The sequence below is a fragment of the Lycorma delicatula genome, chromosome 12 (assembly GCF_047948215.1).
Source record: "Lycorma delicatula isolate Av1 chromosome 12, ASM4794821v1, whole genome shotgun sequence".
Lineage (NCBI taxonomy): Eukaryota > Metazoa > Arthropoda > Insecta > Hemiptera > Fulgoridae > Lycorma > Lycorma delicatula.
The window spans coordinates 40936473-40964038 of NC_134466.1; the positions used below are offsets into that span (position 1 = coordinate 40936473).

A 27566-nucleotide genomic window follows, 5' to 3' on the forward strand; every position below is an offset into this window, starting at 1 on the left:
AATACATTTTTATAAGTTGTTTGTATTTAAAAAAATAAAACAATCATGTTTTTGCAAATTTTGGGTTGCTCAAGTTTGGTCTATTCTTCATCCTTTAGCTATACGAAATAGATTTTCAAGTTACACATGCAAGCGTGCGCACATACGCACGCAAATCTTATAACAAACACATAAGAGCAAAAACGGCAGCCTGTCCTGAGCTATTTGAAAAATATAACCAAATAAAATAATATTCTCACCTAACAAACACAATTTAATCTATGCATATTTAACTAACACATCACTAACAACAAATTTTTTTTAAAAGTTAATGCGGTGCATTCAACGGCATGAAAACACCTAGTGCTCTCGGTGACAGTCTCTGAAGCAATTTTTAGAGTAAAAGCCAGTTCAGAATCAGATAAAGTTTGTATAATCTTCATCTAAATTTAAATTCACTGTAGAAAATCTTTTGCACTCGCTTAACTTATTCCAGTATTGCTTAATGATATTGATTAAAGAATTTAAGGAAATCATAAAATTTGGCAATACAAAAATTAAAATAACATACACTACTATAAAAAATGACCATGTAAGTTAGTTTTCAACCAAATATACTCCAACTGTTGCGTAATGATACTCTTAAAAAAAGATACTAAACAAAATACTGTACATGTTTTAATTAAAAATAACAGCAATTTTATCATTTTTACATAAGTTATTCAAATATAATTTGCTGAAAAATGAACAATAAAAAATAACAGTTTACGTACATTTTCTTTGATTACACTTCTAAATATAATTAACTAAATAAATAAAATTAAAACTAAATCAAATAAATTTACACATGAATTTATTGATTGGTCTTAATTATTTTTGACCTGTAAAACCAATTTACCAATAAGATCAGCCTCTTTAACATAAAATAATGCATCATTAACCTCCCTTAATTCAAAGGTTTTTGATATTAATGGATTAATCAGACCTTGTTCATGTAAAGCCAAAACATCGCTCACTATTTGCCTGTTGAACAGAACAAAACAAAAAAATTATTATTACATTAAAAATTCTATTGCATTTAATGAAGTTATTGCATCAAATAATAATCAAACAGTGTTCTGTTTGTGTTTATCTTGATTTATTTTATAAATAAATATTAATGTTTATTAGAGCACGATTAAAACAGTTAAAACTACTATGTAATGTATCCTTATTACATGCAACATTCTTCTTTAACTAAATTAGCTGAATCTCGATACATTTATCCAATTAATTTGTATTATGTAGAAGGATTCAACTTTATGTTGAACAGCTCTTCAGTACAAGTTTATATCATATAAACTTTTATGTTTGCAGATACCTCTAGTACCAACAGCAACAACTAAAAATAAATCCGTGAATATTACTATAAAAAAATTACTACATCTAAAGGTAATTATAAATGAAATGCAAAGCAAATAACATGTTATGACTATCACGGAATGCAATCTTACCAGTGTTGTGACAAAATTTTAAGTAGCATAGTGCAATGTTTACTGTAGCAAGAGGAAAGCATATTCTAGGCACTACAAAGGATTATAAGAACAGCATTGTAAAATTAATTAAGTAATGGAGATTTTCCTATTTAAATGCTGTTAAATCAATAAATGTTGATTTTTCAATCAGTAATGTTTTTATTTTTTAATATCATACAAAGTTACAGACATCTTTTATCATGTTTTAGCAAACAGATAAATATTATAAGGCCGTTTCAAAAAAGGAAAAGTTTATTTACCTTTACCTTACTTAAAACAATACATTACAAAAGAATCTCTTTCATAATACAGAAGGTTAATTTTTTATACTTAAATAAGCTATCCTTAAACTTACTTACCTATAAATTTTATAATTAGTTTCACGATAATTACGTAAAGAAACTCCAATTAAACTAAATGAAGGCAAAGTCAACAATTCAGACATTTGTAAATCTGGTATACGTTGCGAAGCAAATCCACCAATAATCACTTTACCCTCAGGAGCAACACTGTAAAATATTAACCAAAATGAATGAATGTGTTTACATTACAAAATAATAATTTGATGCAATAAAACAGGCAGCTGAATCCGTGAAACAGGTATTCTTTTGTTTGTTATTACCATAACAAACATGCCAATATTACCGCATAAGAATGTAATACTGGAGTGAAGCATTACATTTGGTATATACTTTTATGTATATATATATATATACATACCAAATCAAATGATTTTTAAAGCTGTACATACATATATAATTAAATGTAGTAAAATTATTTTCGGTAAAACTAATAATTCTTTCAAAAAAAGGTTTATGGAACATAAAACACAAACAGAAACAGAGGTGTGTCTAATGTGGCTGACCATCTGTTGCAATATAAGCATAATATTACTGATTGTAAAAACAATTTTGAAATTTAGTAAATTTGTAACAATAATAAAAAATGAATACATTTAAAAATTCTATATTTATAAATTTACAATGTATGAAATGATGAACCAACAGATCATATTTGAAAAGATGGTATTTTAATTAAAGACATTGTAGCAGTTGACAATAATGACATTTGTTTAACCAGTAGACATTTGTCTACCGGTTAATCTAACTCTAATTATGAGAGGGTTAAGTTCCTAAATAACAATGTAAGCTTTCAGATGCCAAATGAATGATTTGATTGAAGAAATATATATATATATATATGGGTGCGCATGCACACACGCACGCACACACACACATACATACACACACACACACTGCACTAAGAAATACAGAAAAATAATTATAATACCTGTGAATTGCACTCTCAAATAAATCCCCACCAACTGTTTCAAATACAATATCTGCTCCATGCCTACCACTAATTTCTTGTACTCTTTCTCTAAGTTTCTTGTCAGTATATTTCAAAGCAGACCATGCACCTTTACTTCTTAACTCCTCTGTACAACTTTCTGCATTACAAGCAGCAATAACCTATAAAAAAAAAAATACATACACAAATGAAAATATTTCATTTTTCTTTATCATTTGTCTAACACAATGCCAAATTTACTATTGTAGCACAAGGTAGCAACTTTACAAAACAATTTTAGGGCAAAGTAATTTATACAATTTTATAAACCAGATGAAACTTTAAAAAAAAAATGTTCAAGTTTTACATAAGTACATACTTTGCAAACACGTGATTTCATAATTTAGTTTTGAGAAGAAAACCATTAGTAAATAACTAAAATATTATTTGGAAATTAATTAATGTTCACTATAAGTCATAAATTCATAAAAAAATTTAAAAAAAATTGAAATTAATGAAACTTAAAAATGATTCATTTGATTTATTTCCATTACATATTTCTATATAATTTCTATATATATATATATATATATATATAGAAATATGCTTCCAGTAACTCCAAACTTGTGTTGGCATAAATAATATTTATACAAACAAGAAAGTATCAACATATAACAAGAAACAAGCTGAAGTATTTTTTGTACAGCCAAATGTAGAAATTTACTTGTTTTCTTTCCTCAAAAACTCAAGAAACATTTTGTAACTGCAAATTGAAATACTTTAATTTGCAGTCAAATAAATTTGAGAACTATGAATGGAATGTATGATTGGGTACCTCAAGTTAAATGTTTTGTCCTTCACATGATATAATTAAATGTTTCCTTCACTTACAAAATATAAAATATAAATGAAAACCCCCTTTATCTAGTCTTTATACAGATAATTTGAAAGGAAATATTAATTTTTTTTTTTAAATTATACATTACTATCTATTACAGAATTTTTTATTTCATTTCAATGACTTACTAATGTACATACGACAGGGATAATTAGAAGGAAATCTTTTTTATACTGTTGTTGTTACTTTTACAGCCAGTTATATGACAAGTTCACAAATTGAATGGAGATTAGAGAACACAATTTCAGTTCCATTTAACCCTCTAAGGTATGGTTTTAAGGAAAATTAATAAGCGTAACAGTAAATGTTACTTTGAATACCAACAAAGTAAAAACATCTGACAAATTTATTGTACCAAAATGAAATAAAAAATAAAACAAAATGATATAAAGTGGGTTTGAAAAATCAGTTTGCACTCCCGTTTCACCTACTTATAAATACGTAAGGAAAAACATATTCTTAGTACAATGGCCTCTCAATGAACGTTGTCTGAATCAACCAATCCATTAATAGATTCTTTCACAAGAGTAAGGAAAAATTGAATACCTAATGAAATATTTTATTAACAATTTTCTATTAATAAACATTAATGTACCATGTACGTATATAATATTTTATTATTATACGTAATAAAATACGATAATACAGTATGTGGTTAAGCATAGTAAAGATTTTATATATAATAATGTATTGTACAGAAGTATTTTGATTAAAGCTGGAGTCTTGAAAATGATGTAGAGTGAATATTATTCATGCTTGGCAATTAGTCACGTCTGATAGTATCACCCACTTATATCAACATAGCATAAAACAACAAGCAATCACTTACCACTTTTCATTAACTTCCATCAATTTTTTTATAAACATTGTGCAGTTAACAGCATTTTCAAAAAAATCATAGTTCAATTTATAGCTAAATTGAAACATTTTAAGCTTCCATGTGTTAAATTTAAATTACAATTCATAATGGAAATATGGGTGATAAAAGAAAATGCATCATTAGAGAAAAAAATTTAAAAAACGGGTTGGTTAAAAAAATTTTGCTTGACTTTGAGGTCAGGGAAACTACAGTAAAGGGTCGGGAATAAAATGGAATCAAGTCTTATTGTTCCAGTGACAAACTTACATTGAGGAAACCAAACTTAGAAACTTTAGATAGCGGTTTGTTCAACAAAGACATAAAGGTATACCTTTGAGTGGCCCAATAATTCAGCAACATTTACATCACTCACTTAATGGTATTAACATATAAATTTTTCATTTCTGGTATTTCTATATGAATTTCTACGATATTAATATATTTTTTTTGTCTTCAGTCATTTGACTGGTTTGATGCAGCTCTCCAAGATTCCCTATCTAGTGCTAGTGGTTTCATTTCAGTATACCCTCTACATCCTACATCCCTAACAATTTGTTTTACATATTACAAACGTGGCCTGCCTACACTAATTTTTCCTTCTACCTGCCCTTCCAATATCAAAGCGACTATTCCAGGATGCCTTAGTATATGGCCTATAAGTCTGTCTCTAATCTTAACTATATTTTTCCAAATGCTTCTTTCTTCATCTATTTGCCGCAATACCTCTTCATTTGTCACTTTATCCACCCATCTGATTTTTAACATTCTCCTATACCACCGCATTTCAAAAGCTTCTAATCTTTTCTTCTCAGATACTCCGATTGTCCAAGTTTCACTTCCATATAAAGACACTCCAAACATACACTTTCAAAAATCTTTTCCTGACATTTAAATTAATTTTTGATGTAAACAAATTATATTTCTGACTGAAGGCTCATTTAGCTTGTGCTATTCGGCATTTTATATCGCTCCTGCTTCGTCCATCTTTAGTAATTCTACTTCCCAAATAACAAAATTCTTCTGCCTCCATAATCTTTTCTCCTCCTATTTTCACATTCAGTGGTCCATCTTTGTTATTTCTACTACTTTTGTTTTGTTCTTGTTTATTTTCATGCGATAGTTCTTGCATAGGACTTCATCTATGCCGTTCATTGTTTCTTCTAAATCCTTTTTACTCTCGGCTAGAATTACTATATCATCAGCAAATCGTAGCATCTTTATCTTTTCACCTTGTACTGTTACTCCGAATCTAAATTGTTCTTTAACATCATTAACTGCTAGTTCCATGTAAAGATTAAAAAGTAGCTGAGATAGGGAACATCCTTGTCGGACTCCCTTTCTTATTACGGCTTCTTTCTTATGTTCTTTAATTGTTACTGTTGCTGTTTGGTTCCTGTACATGTTAGCAATTGTTCTTCTATCTCTGTATTTGAACCCTAATATTTTTAAAATGCTGAACATTTTATTCCAGTCTACGTTATCGAATGCCTTTTCTAGGTCTATAAACGCCAAGTATGTTGGTTTGTTTTTCTTTAATCTTCCTTCTACTATTAATCTGAAGCCTAAAATTGCTTCCCTTGTCCCTATACTTTCCTGAAACCAAATTGGTCTTCTCCTAACACTTCTTCCACTCTCCTCTCAATTCTTCTGTATAGAATTCTATTTAAGATTTTTGATGCATGACTAGTTAAACTAATTGTTCTGTATTCTTCACATTTATCTGCCCCTGCTTTCTTTGGTATCATGACTATAACACTTTTTTGAAATCTGATGGAAATTCCCCTTTTTCATAAATATTACACACCAGTTTGTATAATCTATCAATCGCTTCCTCACCTGCACTGCGCAGTAATTCTACAGGTATTCCGTCTATTCCAGGAGCCTTTCTGTCATTTAAATCTTTTAATGCTCTCTTAAATTCAGATCTCAGTATTGTTTCTCCCATTTCATCCTCCTCAACTTCCTCTTCTTCCTCTATAACACCATTTTCTAATTCATTTCCTCCGTATAACTCTTCAATATATTCCACCCATCTATCGACTTTACCTTTCGTATTATATATTGGTGTACCATCTTTGTTTAACACATTATTAGATTTTAATTTATGTACCCCAAAATTTTCCTTAACTTTCCTGTATGCTCCATCTATTTTACCAATGTTCATTTCTCTTTCCACTTCTGAACACCTTTCTTTAATCCACTCTTCTTTCGCCAGTTTGCACTTCCTGTTTATAGCATTTCTTAATTGCCGATAGTTCCTTTTACTTTCTTCATCACTAGCAATCTTATATTTTCTACGTTCATCCATCAGCTGCAATATATCGTCTGAAACCCAAGGTTTTCTACCAGTTCTCTTTATTCCGCCTAAGTTTGCTTCTGCTGATTTAAGAATTTCCTTTTTAACATTCTCCCATTCTTCTTCTACATTTTCTACCTTATCTTTTTTACTCAGACCTCTTGCGATGTCCTCAAAAATCTTCTTTACCTCCTCTTCCTCAAGCTTCTTTAAATTCCACCAATTCATCTGACACCTTTTCTTCAGGTTTTTAAACCCCAATCTACATTTCATTATCACCAAATTATGGTCGCTATCAACGTCTGCTCCAGGGTAAGTTTTGCAGTCAACGAGTTGATTTCTAAATCTTTGCTTAACCATGATATAATCTATCTGATACCTTGCAGTATCGCCTGGCTTTTTTCAAGTGTATATTCTTCTGTTATGATTTTTAAATTGAGTGTTGGCAATTACTAAATTATACTTCGTGCAAAACTCTATAAGTCGGTCCCCTCTTTCATTCCTTTTGCCCAGCTCGTATTCACCCACTATATTTCCTTCCTTTCCTTTTCCAATGCTTGCATTCCAATCTCCAACTATTATTAAATTTTCATCTCCTTTTACGTGTTTAACTGCTTCATCAATCTCTTCGTATACACACTATACCTCATCATCATCATGGGCGCTTGTAGGCATATAGACGTTAACAATCGTTGTCGGTTTAGGTTTTGATTTTATCCTTATTACAATGATTCTATTGCTATGCATCTTGAAATACTCCACGCTCCTCCCTATCTTCTTGTTGATATTAATATATGAAATATATATGAATTCCTTGGGTAGTGATTGGTGGTAAATGAAATGGTAAAGACAACACGAGTAAACACATTTTATGGATTTATAGAGAAAAGTTATCAGCTGGTCCATTGGCTGCTACTAATTTTTCTAATTAGTTCATAAAAATCATAACTGATGAAAACATAGTGGCAGATCGGATTTATAATAGACAATAAGCAGGCCTGAATTACAGAATGGCTTTGACAGACTTGCTAGAAGAGCAAAACTAAATGCATCAGGTCATAAGTTATCTAAAGACAGAATTAGTATTGATGTTTGTTCAAATGATTCAGGATTACATAAATTACCACTTTTTGTCACACAAAGATCTGTAGAGCCTAAGAACTTTAAAAATATTCTATCACCTCTACCTACTTATTATTGAACTCAATTTTTTTGCAATTTTTTACTTCAAGATTGATTTGATACTGAATTTATTCAGAAAGTGAAAACAGTTCTGAAATCAAAAAAATTTACAGTAGAGGTCCAAGTCATAAGATGCTCCAGTCAAGTAGATGCTCCAAGTCATCTATCAGTGATTCCTTCAAACATAATGAAATTAAAGCTATGTTCTTGCCACCAAATGTTACAATGTTAATACAACTGATGGATCAAGGTATTCTTAGACCAAGATATTACTGATTCCAAAGTAAAAAGCTTTTTGTATCATTTTTTACAAAAACTATATGAAAAAAGTTACCAACTACAATTTTCAAAATACTAATGATGACATTAACACTGATATAATACATTATTTTTAAAAAAATGATCAAGAACATTATTTACATGATAAAAGTCAAAATCATATGGAATGCAATTTTTGACATTACACAGTGAAACTTTTAGCCAGTGGTTGTCACAAATAATATAACACCAGCCCTGAGGAAGATGAATAGCCCTGAGACAGCCCTGAGACCAATAGTGAGACAACCTGGGAGCAAAGCTGTTGAGGAACAAAAAATAGTTGAATTGTTAAATGAAGAAAATCTGGAGAAAGAAACGGATGACTATGATGATGAAATTATTACTGCAGCAAAGAATAATAAAGAGGATAATGAAAGTGAGGATGAATCTGATGATGATCAAGAAAGAAAAATTTCTCAAGTGGAAAGAAAAGATGCTCTAAACAAAATATATAATATTATTAAATGATATTGAAATGTTGAACAATAGCAAATCTGAACTCTAGTAGATGTTTTTAATCTGAAAAGATGTAGTGATTATGCAGCAGACAAACATAAGAGTTACATAAAACAAAAAAAATTACACTTTTTCTCATAAAAGAAGGTTTTAACCTTTTTAAGTGTTCAGTATAATTTTTTTTTGTCTTCAGTCATTTGACTGGTTTGATGCAACTCTCCAAGATTCTCTATCTAGTGCTAGTCATTTCATTTCAGTATACCCTCTACATCCTGTTGGTGCCTGCCTGCACAATTTTTTCCTTCTACCTGTTCCTTCAATATTAAAGCGACTATTCCAGGATGCCTTAATATGTGGCCTATTAGTCTGTCTCATCTTTTAACTATACTTTTCCAAATGCTTCTTTCTTCATCAATTTTCCGCAACACCTATACATTTGTCACTTTATCCACCCATCTGATTTTTAACATTCTCCTGTAATCACCACATTCAGTACAAAGTAACCTGTTTGTACCATAACTGAACAGTAAAGTAAAATGTTTAGGCTAAAATTGTAATATATAGTACATAATTCATTCAAAATTAAAAAGTTAAATTTTTTTAACTTTTAACCAATGGGCAAAAAAATTACGCCTTGTTTTCTGAATTGTTTGCATAATTAAGGTAATGTCATTCATGTTTACTGACAACATTTTATTTTTGTAAGAGTAAGATCTTAAACTCATTTTGTTATGCGCTGGGTTCGTAACTGTTTATTTATTTACTCAGCTTATACACTATATAATATTTATCCAGTTTTGTAATATGTGCTAAATTTGGTGATATGAAGTGGGTTTTCGCTACAAATTTAATTAATTCTTTTTTCTAAAGAGTCACAGGTGAGTTACCATTATATTAACCAGATTTTTTGTAATCCAACCATGACCTGGTACCATCAAAAGTCTGTTAAGAAAGAGACCGCTATAGTAATTTACTACCTAAAAGGATCACCCACATTTCTAATTATTCTAGTCTTAACACGCTTTTTTATTTTAATGCTTAAGGGTTATTAATCTACTTAAGTTCATAATTTTCACTTGCTTTTCTTAATAATTTTTTTCAACTGTTTAATTTTTTAGCTATTTGGAAAATGGGAGAATTAATGAGTCAGCAAGGGCTTTTATTAACTGACTTCTCTGATGTACAGCATCCCATAAAGAAAGAGAGAAACTTTCAGGACATGTTCTATTAGTAAAAATAATGAAAAAGTTCATATAAACACAGATCTCTGGAAATGCTTTGTTTTTGAGTTACAGCTAGCGGCTAAAGACTTTGCCTGGATTTCAGCTCTTCTTATAAAAGGAATCCCTACTGTTACTTGAGCTGGGAAATGGGACAAAACAGGTCCCAGAGCTGTAATAACTCCAATTATTTTTTAAGATAGTTAACATAAAACAAAAAAATTTGGTGTCAAAAAACAATATTTTTTTTTAGGTTTGTAGAATAGCTTTGTTTGATTAATAACTGCAAAAAATTTAATTAACACAATTTATAGAGAATTTAATTCTGAGAAAATTAATGTAGATACAACCAATAAAAAGTAAATAAAAACTTTTAAAAATTGGTTTTTTATTGAAGCAAAACATATAAAAGTAGACAGAACATCATATTATTCTTTCTGTATCTAATAAACATTATTCTTAACATAGCAAAACAAAAAAAAAAAAATAATAAAATGATAAATGGTAACAGAATAACAAAACTCAATTACAGTAACTATTGGAAATTCCCTCTTTCACAATGTACATGTCACCCATACACATACATGAAGATCATATGTATGCATGGTAGAAAGGCTTTTGATATGCCTAAATTTATAAATTTACATGTTATCCTTAGGTTAAACTTTAGGAGACCACTTTGGAAGCTAATTATCAGAGTTTGTAGGAATACTCTTTTATTTAAAAGACAAGTGAATATCAATGATTTAATTATCAAAATAACAAGTGTTTCATTTGTGTTAGGGCAGTAATATATATATAAATTACATTTATAAATGAAAAGAATATCTTTGGAATTTGTAAGAGTATGACTTTAGATTGTCATCATCACATTAAATTAATTTACCAATTGTTTTACTTATTTTTAATTGAAACCTGAAAACATTTTTTAAGTATTAATTTGTAAATTTAATGTATAAATATTCAATTATTTTAATTTAAAGTAAATTATGTATCTAAGTGTAAAATATCTCTTTGCTGTTGTCATATTACTGATTATAGAATTATACATTTCTTTTTTGTTATTGTTCAACATAATCTGCTCATATGCATATATAGTTATAGGCATTCAAATTCAATTAAAAAACTGTATCTTTAGGTAGATTTTAATCTAGAATCCAGCATCATGTAATAGCTAATCGGTAACGTTCTCCACTCTTCTAGTTATCTGCCTAGTTTTATTAACTGGATTAATTTATGCAACAATTAATAATAACAAATTTATACAATTATGAGTCACAAAAGAAAACAAACAAAATATGTTATTTGATTTCACAAATTTATTTTAAAAAAATCATGACAGCTGTTTCAGTACATAGTACTTTCTTCCTCAGGTGTTATAAACAAAATTTGGATCAGTTTCTAAAAATTCTGGTCCTCCGACCACAGAAATAATCTACAACCTCGGATATAATTTGAAAATTCTGAAGAATTATCATCGGCAATTTTGAAGAATCGATGATTTTGGTCCTCCGGGCTGGCGTAAAATATGCCTGTCATAAAATATTTCCGGTGGTTTCCTTATCATCTCAGGATTGTTTTGTATAAATTCAACAGCATTTCATATTTTAACGAGCAACTCTTCATTAGTATTAACACTTTGTCAGTATACTATTGTTTTCATATGGCCTGAAATGAAGTAATCTAGTGGCATTAAGTCAGGTGATCATGGTGGCCTATCAATTGGTCCACCACGTCCTATCCAGTTTAAAAAATCACAATGTAAATGATTTTTAGCTACTAAAGGAAATTGTGGCGTTGCACCATCGTGCTAGAAAATTATTTACAATCTAGTTTGTAAAAGTACATCCTTCAAAAGAGCAGGCAAATTATTTTTCAAGAAATGAACATAAGCATCTCCCGTAAGGTTTTTATTGAAAAACCTTATGAACTGCATATTTTTGTTACATATACAGCTATTATACATTATTGTTACGCATTATTTTTGTTGTGCATGCTGTTATCAAAGTTACTTTATTATCATTATCTGCCTGTTATTGTATATTTTTTAAAAATTTATTTACTTTATTAAGCTGTCGTGTTTTTGTAATTCAGTTTTCTTCCATTGTAACAAGACGTACAAGTAATAAATTTATGGCAGCTACCACATACTGAAAGGGCAGCGGTACAGTTGTTACAGGAATATGGAGTAGTGTTACACTCTCGAAAATGTAGACAGGATCACGACATGAAATAATATTTTAAAGGTGTGAAGTAGAAATGTAACAAAAGAACTTGTAATAAAACTAAGTAATTTCATGTTGAAAATTGGCTGGAGGGTAGTAGGTTTCTGACAGTTGTTATACAACCCATCGGGTTGGTCTAGTGGTAAACAGGTCTTCACAAATCAGCTGATTTCAAAGTCAAGAGTTCCAATGTTCAAATCCTAGTAAAGGCAGCTACTTTTATACGGATTTGAATATAGATCATGGGTATTGATGTTCTTTGGTGGTTAGATTTCAATTAACCATACAATTTAGAAATGGTAGAACTGAGACTGTACAAGACAACATTTCACTTACACTCATACATATCCTCCTCATTCATCCTCTAAAGACTTAATGGTGATTCCCAGAAGCTAAACATGAAAAAAAGTTACTGTTATACGATTCACTTATGGTGCAAGGAACTGACTTCAGCAGACTTCTGAAATCAACAATTGAACATAAGTCAATGCAGTGCGTCGACTGGAATATGTCCATAAAAGAAATATATGCTAATGATGGTAGTTGTGGAGATTGATGAAAGTCTATTTACACAACACAAAAATAATGCAGGCAGGATTCTTCTACAACAATGATTTTTTGCAAAGAACTAAACCAAATGTTCATTATCAAAGTTCCTGATCATTATGCAAAAACATTCCTGGGAATTATTACAGAAAAAGTTGAATTAGGATTGATCGTTGTATCAAACTGTAGGTGTGGTTTTCAGTGTGATGAAGAAGAGGTGACCGGTTACACACATTTACAAGTAAACCATAATTATAATTTCATCGACCCAGACACAGGATCACATACATAGCATATTGAAAGAATATGGGTTTCAGCTAAGTGGAGGAACAAAAAACACTGGGGTACCGCTCAACAACACTTGGAATCCTACCGAGCTGAATTCATGTTTCAAAACTTCCAAAAAATGCACTGTTTGGAGAAATACTGAAAGTAATATCAATTTTCTGGCCCGAATGATTCAGTATGAAATGATTATTTTATAAACTCTTTAATTAAACATTTTTTTTTTAAATTACTTTTACGAGTAGCATTAGAAGAATATAAAATACATAATAATACTAAAATTATATAAAATAATATGCATGCCGGTTACTGCACAAGTACCAGATTTTCTTTTCAAAGGATGTACCACACTTTGTTTTTTTGACAAACCACTGTGACATGAAATTCACCTTGTACTAGATCCTGGCAATGCTGAAATCACATGATGTTCATCATTAATATGATGGTTTACTTGGCATTCAACAGAAAACACGTTGGAAATGACCCTTTCATTCGTAAATGCTGAATTGCCAACTGCAGTATCAATGAGGTGGGTTCCACATCTTCTCACTGAGGCACAGAGAAATGTCCAGAAAGACATCTTTCAGTGACTTCTGAATCACTTTAAGGAAGAAGAGGCATTTTTTGGACTGAACTGTGACCTGCAACGAAACGTAAGTCCACCACTGCCCCCCAGAAAGCAAGAGAACAAGTATAGACTGATGGAAAAGTGGGAAGGGACACCAGTCAAAGCTAAGAAATGCTTGTCAGCTGGAAAGTTCTGACAACTATGTTTGAAACTTAAAAAGTGTACTGCTGATCGATTCCTGCACAAACGAAGGACAATAAATTCAGCATACTACTATCTCAGTTGTTGGATGATGTCAGGGCTACTTATTGCAACAAACAATGCCGGCAACTGATTCAAAACATCCTCCTTCTCCATAACAACACATGGTAGAAAACAGCAGCTCAGACTGATCAATTTCATCTATTTACAAGACAGCTGTTCATTCTATTACCATAAAGACAGAATCTCTACGAATATTTCTTACAACTTTTGATTGGATGGACAGAACACAAATAATGAGATACATTATTAGCAGATGCTTTGATCACCAGATTTAGTATTATATAAATTTTTCTTTTGGGATTCAAGAAGAACATTGTTTTTGTAACTCCACTCCCTGCTGACCTCATGGAAATTTGAAATCATTACTACTGGAACACTAATCAATAGTGATATTCTCACACACACAATGTGATAAAGTAGAATATCATGATCTACAAAGGTTTACATTGAACATCTGTGAGGTATGTAAAAAATAATTTGAGTTAACGTTCATTTTAATATAATACAATTAAGAATTCATTTCATAATTTGTAATTTAAAATAAAATATTAACTCAAAAGTAAATACACAATTTAACTGACAAGAAGACTAGCCAAAAAATGACATTTTAACAAAAGATGTTAAAAATGACAATCTTAAATAATCAAAATGAGCTCACCTTTGATTTATAAACATTAGCTGCAATATCAACAGCAGCAACACCCAAGCCGCCTGCACCAGCTGTTACCAAAACATAATCAGTATTACGAATCTGAGCTCTTCTGAATAAACCAAGTAATGCTAATGCATATGTGTCTACCAGAGCAACAGCTGTTTTATAATCTAATGAAGATGGCAGTCGCCATACATCCTAAAATAAAAAATAATTTACAGATAATATGAGGGAAGTTCTTAACAAGACAAACAATGTAGAGAAAAAATGGTACATTCAATGACAATGAGACTTTTTGAGGGTTAAGCTGGCAATTTTGGGAACACATTTAGTCAGCTGTTCAATCATAATTAATCATAACATAACCTCTTTTGTTGATATCAGAATGTCAGCTCCACCTGAAACATGTACACTGGAAGAGCAACGTTCAATGATGATTTTTTTTCTATCAGAAGTTGTGAAACCGGGAGAAATTTAATCAAGAATGCTAAAACAGTATAGTGAAAAGTGTTTAATATGCAGTAACATGTAAAATAGTTTATTTGGGCATTACAAGTGTGACTGATATCCATCGTTCTAGAAGACCAGTTGAAGTTTTGACTAATGTACTGCAAAATCACATAAATGATCTTATTCGCAAAGATAGGGGAATCAAAATTTCCCAAATAGCTAGTTTGTATAATATTAGTGTTGAAACTGTGCATTTAATCATTCATGATTACTGAATTATTGAAAAACGTGATCGAGATGGATTCAAAAACAGTTGACTTAAGCTCATAAATAAAGACACCCAGATTCGTATTTGTTCAGAGCTCAAAGAACGGTTTGAAGTGGAAGGTAACATAGTCTCCAGCTACATAAAAGACTTTCTATGTAAGAAAAATGGATATACCATTTTGATCCCGAATCCAAACAGCAAAGTCTTGAGTGGAAACATATGGATTTGCTCACCAAAAAAAATTCGAAACTCATGCCTCAGCCGGTAAAGTGATGCTGACAATTTTCTGGGATTCACAAGACCCAATTTTTAGTGACTATTTAGAAGAACAATATATCATGAATAATGAATGCTATTTTGAAATAATCCAATAGAAAATGAGACAAATGATAAGGCGAAAACATCAAAGCACTCTCAAAGGTGTGATTTTCTTGCATGACATGGATGCGCCCACGTCACTTAGAGAACGGTAGAAACACTGGAGAGTTGGGTTGGTAGGTGTTGTCAAATCCTCCTTATAGCCCAGACCTCCCCCATCCAATTTTCATTTGTTTGACCCCAAAAAAATCTTTATGCGGCAAGAAGTACGACTTCAGTGAAGCGGTAAAAAAGCGGTACATGAATATTTCAAACAGCAAGGTAAAGATTTCTATGCTGCAGGAATCAGAAAGCTCACAGAACAGTGGGACAGGATATTGCTGGAGACTATGTTGAAAAGTAGTGTAAGTTTCATTGTCATTGAATAAATCATTTTTTCTCTATATCAATTTGTCTCATTAATTACTGAATGTCCTTCGTATGAATAAGAGTATTAATAAACTATGCCTTAAGTTAAAAACGTAAAAGAAACATAACAAATATCTGTATAACCTGACTTCACATCAAATTATGTAGTATTAATGAATGACCTATCTACTCATTCAGTGTCAGAACTAGAGAATACAATACAGACAACAAAAACAATTAAATGAAAAATGCAAACCTTACCAAATAGATTACAAATAATGCATATAAATATAACTAAAAAAATTATAGAAACCTTAGATATATCAAATAACTATTTCAAAGATAAAAATTAAGTAAATATTACATTTATCCTCTTAATATAGACTTGAACAATTATACTTTGAGATGACATAGTATTTATACAGATATTGGGAATTTCAATAAGTAATTTGGTAAATTAAAATTTCAAGTTATATCTGTTTTTTTTGCATATTTATTTTAGGTTTTAACATGTTTAAATGGGAACTAATTTTTCAATTTTCTGCATTAATTTCTTTGAAAATCAATTGCATAATATTAAATAAGCATCTATTAGCGTGCATGTATGCATGTAGGTCATCCTTTATTGTCTAATGAATTTATATATTATATTCATTAATCTTAATTTCAGAATAAATTCAAACAGGAAACTTGAAAATTATTAATTAATTAATACTGATTGACTTTTCCTTTCCTGTTGAACTAAGGACGACTTTTGTTTTTGCTTGATGAATTAAATTGATCAAAAACCACACAACCACAGAACACAGAACTTGCAGCTTGTATGTGGAAATATGGAAATGGAATTTTGTAAAGTATGAAAATGCTATCCACAACTGGGATTTGAACCTGGGACCCCCCCCCCCCCCCCACGTGAAATACAGAGACTCTACCATGAAGATCAGCAATTTTCTTTATTATTAAAACTGTTTAAAATCAATGATTAATACATAAATTAAAATTACAAATTAAAAAAAAAGAATTTATTGGTTTAAAATATAAAATAATTTTTCTTTTAATTTTGCCAGTGGATGTTGGGTAATATGGTAATATATTTACTGCAGGAGTCTTCTTTGGATGGGGTTATTTGCCTTGATTTAAAGTTCTTTTTTGGGTAAATGACCATCCCTTTCATATTATTATTCACCCTTTTCCTTTAAACCTGACTAATTCTTCTTCACTAGTTATGCACTGTGGATGATAACTTTAACACTGCTTCTGGTGTAGAGACCATTAGAAATGTGTCATTGGTATTTATGTGGCAAGGTTTATCCACCGGTGAATACTTTGCTATCTATGAGATTTTTACTTTTCTGACTAGTGATACATACTCCGCTATAAGCAATAATGGGAAAGTATACAGATTGAAAAAAAAACAAAATTGTATTTTTTAAGTTTGTGCCTAAAGGAGATATTTTTAAAACAACTTTATTCCAATACTCCCAAGTCCAAAAAATGTATTTTGTCAGACAGACATTTGTGCGTAGAGCCACCGGGTTGGTCTAGTGGTGAACCCGTCTTCCCAAATCAGCTGATTTGGAAGTCGAGGGTTCCAGCGTTCAAGTCCTAGTAAAGCCAGTTATTTTTACACGGACTTGAATACTAGATCGTGGATACCGGTGTTCTTTGGTGGTTGGGTTTCAATTAACCACACATCTCAGAAATGGTCGAACTGAGACTGTACAAGACTACACTTCATTTACACTCATACATATCATCCTCATTCATCCTCTGAAGTATTATCTGAACGGTAGTTACCGGAGGCTAAACAGGAAAAGAAAAAGAGACATTTGTGCGTAAGTACGTATATCTACACAATGCACAAATGCATTTTCACCTGTATTTGGTCTTATAACTATGGATCCCGTTAACAGATTTTCTTCAAAGTTGGTAGACAGGTACTACCTTCAAGGGAAAAGAATGTATTAAGTTTTAGCAATCCAAGTCCAGCATTGCAGACCGCAGCGTTCTGATAATAGGCTCTAATTTTATTGATCATTTATCATCTTGTCAGCTCCTGTGTCATGCATTCCAAGCCAATATTAAAATTCTCTCCCACTGTTTATTTAATTAAATTAATTAAGCTGTACAACTCTTATTTATTTTTGCAACACAGAGCACAACTGGTGATAAATGCCTGATTTAAACTTCAGTCATTTAATCATTTTTTAATCGCGTTATTTTAAAATGATCAATCCTTTTAATTTGATATTTCTATTTTAAAAAGAAGAACAGCTGTTATATGTTACTAAAATAAAATTATTAATGACAGCTGCTTAAAACAGGTTTTGGAATGAAAAATTGGGATATACTTATAACAAATGAGCTTTTTAATGTTACAGGTGGTTTATAAAATATGAATAACAAAATCAGGTATACAAATAAAAAATCAAGTTTAAATATATACGCACAAGTAATATAAATTTAAAATAAATATACAATGTTTTTGGCCAATGAGTCATACAAAAATTTAGTAAGAATAAAAACAGAGAAATCGAAATACAAATTATCGGCCCCTCCCTCAGTGACTCAATGCCTGATATGTAGGTATTTTGAAATTTTTAATGTTCTAGGTAGCTTAACAAAATCATTAAATTATTTTTAAAATATGAATAAAATCAGGAATACAAATAACAAGTGATATAAAATAAGAAATTTTAAAAACCAACAAAGCCGTTTTGAAGAAACATATCTATTGCAGCGCCCCCTGACAGCTTATAACCATAAAAATAATCGAAGAACCTGCTCTGAGGTAGTACCTATATAATGCATGCAACAAGGTTATACCTATGTAATGCAAAAATCAAAATTAGTCCAGTAGGTTTTGAGGAAAATGGTGACATGTGCAACGCACACACATACACACAATCCTCTTACCCCAAACATATATACTGACTCTGTTTCACCGTGGGTAAAAAAATCAAGTTTAACAATATACAAACAAGTAATATAAATTTAAAATAAATATACAATTTTTTAATTTTATGTAGGTATTTAGAACTTTCTAATGTTGTAGGTGACTTAACAAAAACATTAAATTATTATTTTCAAAATATTAATAATAAAATCGGGTATACAAATAAAAAAATAAAATTTAAAAATACACAAACAAAATTATACTTGCTAGGAGACATATATACTCTATCTCTAATAATACTAAAGCACATTTTTACTTATAATAATTTTTTTAATAAGAAAAAACACACCCTTGTAGATTATTTACCAAAGTATATTATTCACACTTTGATTACTCACAAGTTAAGAATGTCAAAATAGCAAACTACTATACTCTTTATTTACAAACAAATGAGAATTTTATGTAGTATAAGAAAAACAAAAATTAATGTCAGTAAAGATGAAATTTATTAAACGATGTTTATCCTAACAAATCTCTTGAGGGCATAAATAGTGGCTCACACTACATACATTTCTAAAGTAATAAAAATTTTGTTTATTACAGCAAATAAGGTTTATAGCTGTGTCATTTCTAAACAGGCCAAATATAATGCATCATGTTATGAACACATAATTTAGTACAAAAGAAATAAAATGCAAAGGATAGGAGCCTGCAGAGCAGGCAACCGGAGTATTGGAGCAAAATAGCCTTGATCAGTATTGCAGGACTGGGGAGTTGTGTGAGAAGTTACTACGTAATTTTAATCGGAGCTATCACTGGAATGATGAGTGGATACATTGCAGACCACTGGAGATGTGCGGAAATTTAGCAAAATTGCTTTCAAGTATAAAGATAAATTTTTGCAAAAATTGAAAGAAAGGAATGGGAATGTTTAGCCAAAATAGAATTTCAAATTTTTCTTTACTGGAGCACTTGAGCAAAAAATTTTCTTAAAGAGGTTTAAGTTTTTTTAATCAAGATAACAAATTACCAAAAAGTTTTATTTAATATTCACTCCTTCCCAAAAAAGACTATGCATTTTTCTTTTTTTATTTATGTTTTGCTTCAGAAAATGCATTAATGGGAGTTTTTTCAATCTATAATTTCTACATCAATAGCCTTTGAACCACACATGTTTTTTGGATGGGCATGTTTTTTGCCCATCCACTCAATGAGCAAAAATAACAATTACAATTTTTTTTTTTTAATTTTTAAAAAAGTTATTTTAAAGTTAAATCTATCTCCCAAGTTACCAATTGCATTTGAAATGTAAAAATCATAGTTTTTTGATAGCCCTTACCCTTAAGTATTTCTGTATTTCTTGAAAAAAAGATTAGTAAAAAATGTTCACCCCTTACTACAAAATTACATTAGTTTATTTAAAATTACAGCTCTAATTTTTTTTAACAATTTAAAAAAATTCTTACATTAAATTTATTATCATCACTTAGGAATAATTTTCTTAAAAATTAATTTTAGCTGAATACTTTCCCTTGAGTACAGGCCCCTAAAAAGAAAAAAAAATTTTATCATTTTTCAAGAACACAAATCAATAGGTCAACTATATAGCCCACTGCTCAACTTTCAAAGCCCTCCACAAGTATAGAAATAATCAGTTTTTTTTAAATATTTATTTTAACTATATCATAAAAGTAGAAATAAATATCTTTACATAAAAATTAAAAAAAGGAATTCACAATTTTGGTTATTGTGTTCAAATAAAAGGAATTATTTAATCATAAAGAAACAAAGAAAGCTTAAAATTATAGAAATAAAAAAAATATATATTGTATAACTTGACTGGCCTAACAGGAAAAGTGCAGTTGTTCACTAATGGCTTTCTTGAAGTGCAGAAGTATGAAATTTTATCAATATAGTATTCTTTTATTTTAAAATATAAAAATGTGTAAAAATTATTGAAAATTTATAATTTTTGGATTAAGAATTACTATTTTCTATTTAGGAGTAAAGGAGGTTTGGTACAGATAAAAGAATACCTTGAGATCAATAACAGTTTGTTCTCCAAACCCTCCAAGACGTTCTCTATTTAAACCGATGACACGATCACCAACAGCTAATGGAAATATATCATCATCGTCGTCTTCATCATCCTTATTTTCACGTTTTTTAACTTCATCTTTTTTCTTCTGACTTTTATCACCAATATTTACTTCTAATACTTCACCAGCTATTTCATAACCTGAAATTCAAAAACAGTTTACAAACAAACTACTTCATATCATTCCAATATAACATAAAATAAATGTAGAATGTGTCTACTAAGGAAAGTGAAAAATAAAATTATCTTTCATTGTCTTCTTCAGGACTGAATATACTATTTATCATCAACATACTACGCCTACCAAATTTTAATCAATAATTAATTCTACACAGATGAAAACTTTTACTGCTAAACATTACTTCAGTTCTAAATGTAATTTACATTTTCATTTTCAAACATTAACTTTATTTAACATAGGTCATGGTTCTATAGGCAGTAATTAAGGGATCAGAACACAATATTTAAATGTCAGAAAACAGGTTTGAAGAGTTTGACTGTACAAGGTCAAAATCCCCACAACATTATCAGTACTCCAGTCAATTAGCAATTAATTTAAAGAATTAGCAACCAGTTCTGATACTAATCCTTCTGGGTAAGAGGTTAGAGATAAGGTTAAGATTAAGATTAGAGTTAGATTAAAGTTACAGTTTCTTCTGTGGAAAGGACAGGGATAAATTAACTAAATATGGCAATATATAATACCATCACTTGGACAATGGACGAATTTATGTTTTAACAAAATATAGCCATTACAGAGAGAGACTACACTACACATGTTCCATGGTATTCGTCATGTCTACGACAGATGATCACCTTACGAAAAGCACCATCAGTCATCTTCAATGGCTGATTCAAATACAGATTATGACAACTATTAAGATTAGTTTACGGTTTATCCTTCTTTCCACAAAACTCTCACCTTAACTCTTAGATTTAATGATGATCTTAACTTTCTAACTTTAACCTCAACCCTACCTCTCTCCACAGAATGGATAAGTATCAGAACAGGTCACCATAACTTACAAAACTGACTGCTAACAGACTAGAGTACTGATAATGCAGTGCAGACTTTGACCTTGGGTGGGTTACCCCACTGACCAAACCTGCCAATACAGAATATCACAGCTAAATAACTTAATGATTCGACAATGTTTACGAAATGGATACTGAAAATTTATTTATTTATTTATATAAACTTTATGAGGTAGGAAAAAATAAAAATCAGGGAAATGGTATTAAAGAATTAAATTAAGTTAGTGTACAATTAAAGTTTGATCAAAAGTAAAAAAAAATTTTTTTTATTAATATAAGTAGGGTGAACCAAAAAACAAACAATCAAGGATAAATTTAAAGACCTAGACAACAACCTTAAACACATTACAGAAGAGTTGGCCTCAATAAAACCACATAAAAATCATCAATGGGGCAACAGCGAACGCGGCGAAACAATGGAGAGACATCAAGCATGAATATAACAATTCCAAAAATCAAAATATCCTTCCAAAATCTAGTAAAACAGCAAAGAAACCACCTGAACCCTAAGGAAAATAAAATCACAACATAATGACACACTGAAATCAATAGAAGAATTCAACAATAATGCAGTCAAGAGACTACCACAAAACCTTCAAAAATATGAACTCCCAACCCTACTAATGAAAGATAAAAACTATAATTTGGCTCATAATAATAAAGACAATGTGGAGATCCTAGCTAAATATTTCAAGAAACTCCTAAATTGTGAAGAACTGATGTAACTCATAAACCTCGACACCAGAATGACAATGATGTCGAGGTGCTCTACACCGAAAAACATCAACCCTACTAAGCATTGGGTGAGATGAAGAATTACAAAGCAGCAGGAGAAGATCAGAGCTTTGTAGGGATCTGGAAACATGCAGGAAGATCAGCAAAAATCTTACTTTCATCAAAAGCCTGTCAACATCTGGATCAAGGAACTACCAGAACAGTGGACAACAAGCCTCATCCAACTACATAAAAATTGTACAGATGTTAATGTCTGAACCAAACAGACATTAACATCTAACTCCTTCGTACAACAAACGAAATACTTTCAAGAATCATCCTCAACAGGATTGGTTTACAACTTGAGAAAGAACTAGAAGAATACCAGATCCAGGAGGTTTCAGATCCTGGAGAAGCAGTCCAGACCAGATCATGAGTTTCAAGCTAAATAGATTACAACAAAAAAAGAAGCAGAGACATGGGAATAACAATTGTAGACTTCAAGACAGCATTCAATTCATCCACAGAGAATCCTATTAAAAATTGAGACACCTCAGACTTCATCCCATATTAATAAATATGATAAAACTGATCCTCATAAACACCAAGTCAAAAGTGAAATTCAAAGGCAAACTCCCAGAACAATTTGAGAATAAAACAGAACTGCACCAAAGCGATGGACTCTTACCGCTACTATTCAATGGCACTATGGAAATGGTAAAGAGGTAATGGTTCAAAAAATCCCCCACAAAAATAAAAATATGCCAAAAAATCAAAACAAACTGCCTTGGTTTTGCTGATGACTTGGCACTTCTAGCAACCGACTTCAACAAAGCTAAAATACAGATATTAGAATATCAAAACATTGCAAATAAAATTGGTCTCAAAATATCATTCGAAAAGACAGAAATTATTAAATATAATTAAAGTAAATAGTAACCCAATTCAAATAGGAAATAATAACAAACAACCTAAACGAAAAATCCTGAATACAAACAAGAACAAACTAGCTAAAGCACAAAAATTAACCTGGTACACCTACTGTAAAAATGTCTACCCATAAACACAAAAATAAGACACTATAACACAGTTATAAAACCAAAGCCATAAATGCAACAGAAACACTCTTCCACGTGAATGAACAATCAATGACAAAGTACTCCAGATAATCAAAAGAAGAACTGGAAGAACCTGCATCAACAAAAAGTACCAGGAAGATGGCAATGATAGATTTGTGATGTACACAGCTTTGTTGTGTACAAAAAGTTAGAACCCATTCACTGATACTATATGTAAGAGCAGACCAGGATTGTTTGGACAAATCATGAGAACGCAAGATTTGAGACCTTTGAAACAGTGGTATGATACAATCATGACTCAAAAATCACCAAGGCCGGATGCAGATGGATCAGAGAAATACGAGAGGATCTGAAGGAAACTGGCCTTACACCAGAAGATACCACAGACAAGATAGAATTAAACAAAAAATCAAGGACAAAAACACTCGCTTCACACTCACAAGAAAGAAACTCACAACACGAGCATTTTCAACACCAGAAAGAGCACAGATATCAGAACATATGAAAAAGTACTGGTAGGACTACAAGGCCTGAGCAGTCCCTTCAAAGAGACTTGGATAAAGGATTGACTAAAGTGATCCTATGGGTCATAAAAGATGAAAATAAAAGTGTGAATCTAAAGTAATAAAGATGACTCAAATTACATGTAACAATATATTCAACTCAGTCAGGAAACTATGGCAAACTGCTTCGCTTTTCATTTTTTTCCTGTGTAATTCTGTTGTGGAATGCTTTCTATTCTTGAGGGTATCGGTACTGTTCTTGGAAGTGACTTCGCTCTTAAGTACAACCATCAGATTAAAACTTAAGGAACTCAGTAATATGCCTTTAAGATTCATTTCAGTATGTTTGGAACTGTATATTTGACGTTCTTATTGAAAGACAATAAACAGAATCGGTAGCTGTATAGTAAAAACCACAATATAATAGAATATGTACCTGGTACAAAAGGTAAATTTGGTTGTATCCTGCTAATTCCTTGACACATTAGAAGATCTGATGCATTGAGTGCACATGCATGGGTTTCAATACGCACCTGAAATTGAAAATATAATAAAGTGATATTGTAACAAAGCTTAACAATATTAATGCAGTGGTAATTGTTTACTAATCTCCCCCAACTTCTTAAATTCTTTGATATTGAGATAAATTCTGTGAAATGGTCTACAACTGATAAGGAAAGAGGTGTCAAGAACAGAAAGGTATAGGATTGAATAGATTATTAATGTCAGGTAATAACACACTTATTGAAAATCTGAAGGTCAAAGTTCAAGGATCATGTAATTCAGTTACATTTTAGTTGGAATTACTTGGTCATGTCCAGATATCAGGCTTTTTCATAAAGTGGATGCAAGATTATATTAATACAGTTTACTGTTTTATTGGCAGATAGTGAATCCTTGTGTGGCTTTCTAGTGAGCACAATGTTTTACCATACTCTAAGAAATATCCATATTGCAGAAATTAAATTAAGAAAAGAGATGTTTTGTTGACACAATAGAATTAATATCATTGATTCTAACCCGAAAAATGTTACAAAGCAATATGACAAAACAAACTCATAAAAGAAACTTGGTTTTTCATCATAATTTAACTGAAACACAAGTTTGTTGATTTTTTGCATTTTTTATTACAATAAAACAACCACATCAAGATTTCTTATGTAAAGATATTGGTATATCTTCCCATATAAGTGTGGGCTGGAATTTATACTTTCGTGAAGTTTGTGTGTACTCTCTATCACAGGAGTCTTTAGTGATTTATGGTGTAGTTGTAACTGCAAAAACAGATGGAGCTAAAATATATTACAGAAAATATAGAGGTAAATGATGGATGATGACATTATTTCATAAAAATCCATCATAACAAAAGAAAATAAGCAAATATGTTAATTTTATTTTCATAAAATTACACAAAATCAAATTACAATTTACTTTCTTTTGTGATAAGAGGTAGCTGACTGATGGTAACTGGATCTTTGGAGGTATTTAGCACAGCAGTAAAAAGTATATATTTTTTACTAACTGTAAAAAAGATATAATGTTGGTGATCTTATCAATTCTAATGTTGTTACAACCAGCTAACAGTTAACCAGTTGGGAAACTTTGTCAATTTAGACACTGGAGTTCATATGCAAATGATAGAAATAAAATGTTGTGAAATTCCAGCAAATGTGCCTAGTAATGGTAAACAAAAGCTTCATTAATTAAGCTATCTGGCCAAATTCATGTTTCATTGATGCAATCCGGACTATAAATCATAAATCCAAACCTACCAAAAGCAATAAAACATGGCTTTACAAAGGTTATGAGCACTAGCAGAAGCCAGACACACTGCCTCGGACAGATGTTTTCAAATTTCTTAAACATGATTTTTAAGGTTAGTTATGCATGTTTTTATAATTTTTTAACTTAAAACAAATGTTCCTTTATTGTTAATTTTTGTTTTAGATTAATATATTATAATATCAAATAGTTTAATGGCATGAAGGAGATTATAAACAGTAACAAACATAATTAGGTTATAAATTGTGTATACTAATTAAAGATATGGCCCATTGATATGATAACACAATAATAATTAAAATATAAAACCCACTTACCAACAAATCTCTTTATGTGTTCAAACGCTTTTGGAAATGAATTCAATCTTCAGGAACTTAATTTTTTTATATTATTCTTAATAGAACTAAAACTTCGTTATCATAAGTAAAATTGTTATGTAAAGTGTATAAAATACATAAGAGTGGTCATCATGTGTTGAAAATTGTGTCAACTTAATGTCCTGTCATGAATGTCACCACAGTTTATATATGGTCCACATGATATACAGAAAAATTCTACTTTCTTTTCTGTCATACACATAATTTTTTTCTTTTATAATAAACTAAATGTTAAAGCTGTAAGGCAGATATCTATTATCTAAAATCTGAAATAAAAAAGTTTAGTAGCACTACTCCCAACACCATTTCCTTCAAATCGTAATCTTAAAAACTATAAATGAAGTTGTAATCTTAAAAAGTATGTAATAAAGTTTAATTTAATATATTAAATTCAGCAATTAACTGTAGTTGTAAATTTCATACAGTAAGTATATTGACATCTTGGCTTTTGTGTGGTTTGTGTAAAATTTATTTGTTTGATGTCCTAGAATGTGACCTGTTTATTTAAGTTGATTTGCAAAATGTCATAATTTTAATACATAACAAAAGAAATTACTTGTAGTTAAATAAAGTATTACAAGTAGTTAATCACAATTTCAACTTTAATTTACTTTTACGTAAAAAATTAGCTCACAGAAGAAAAATAATCTTAAACCAACGGATAAAATCAAAGATCGTGAGGAAAAAGAATTGATCCGAGTAAAACTTACTAACCTACCTGATTCTTTTTCAAAGGAACTTGTTTAAATTCTTCAATCTGTAACGATTTATTATGTTCTTTTAAAACAGCAGCTTTATATGTAGATTTCGATCGAATATTATTATAATGTACTGAATACGGAGAACGTTTGAATTTTAACGTTCTCAACACCGAATATTCTAGTAAACTACATCCTATATTTCTAGTAACATTGATTAAATAACTGACCGGCAATGACATCTTTGCATTTAATTATTTTTTACATTAACCTCTCAACACTTACTACTCGTCAAAATAATTCTAACGAGAAATAATATAAAAGGACATCACTGCATATAAATGACAATACTTCTAACGCAAAAATAATCTATATCGATAATTGGAGG

At 30.4% G+C, this 27566-nt stretch overlaps 1 protein-coding gene across 3 annotated transcripts; it reads right to left on the bottom strand.

Moving 5' to 3' along the window:
- Positions 1–644: 644 nt before the first annotated feature.
- LOC142332886 (quinone oxidoreductase-like protein 2) lies at positions 645–27566 on the bottom strand. Of its 3 annotated transcripts, none has more exons than XM_075379576.1 (7): positions 27199–27564; positions 24758–24854; positions 20929–21131; positions 14559–14750; positions 2784–2965; positions 1853–2002; positions 645–1002 (listed from the first exon to the last, which is right to left on the bottom strand). In XM_075379576.1, the coding sequence occupies exons 1-7, from the start codon at positions 27418–27420 to the stop codon at positions 846–848; spliced, it is 1203 nt and encodes a 400-aa protein (XP_075235691.1). In that variant the 5' UTR covers positions 27421–27564; the 3' UTR covers positions 645–845. The 3 variants fall into 3 exon arrangements, with proteins under 3 accessions (XP_075235691.1, XP_075235693.1, XP_075235692.1); XM_075379578.1 differs by having other exon boundaries at positions 27409–27557; XM_075379577.1 differs by lacking the exon at positions 14559–14750 and having other exon boundaries at positions 27199–27566.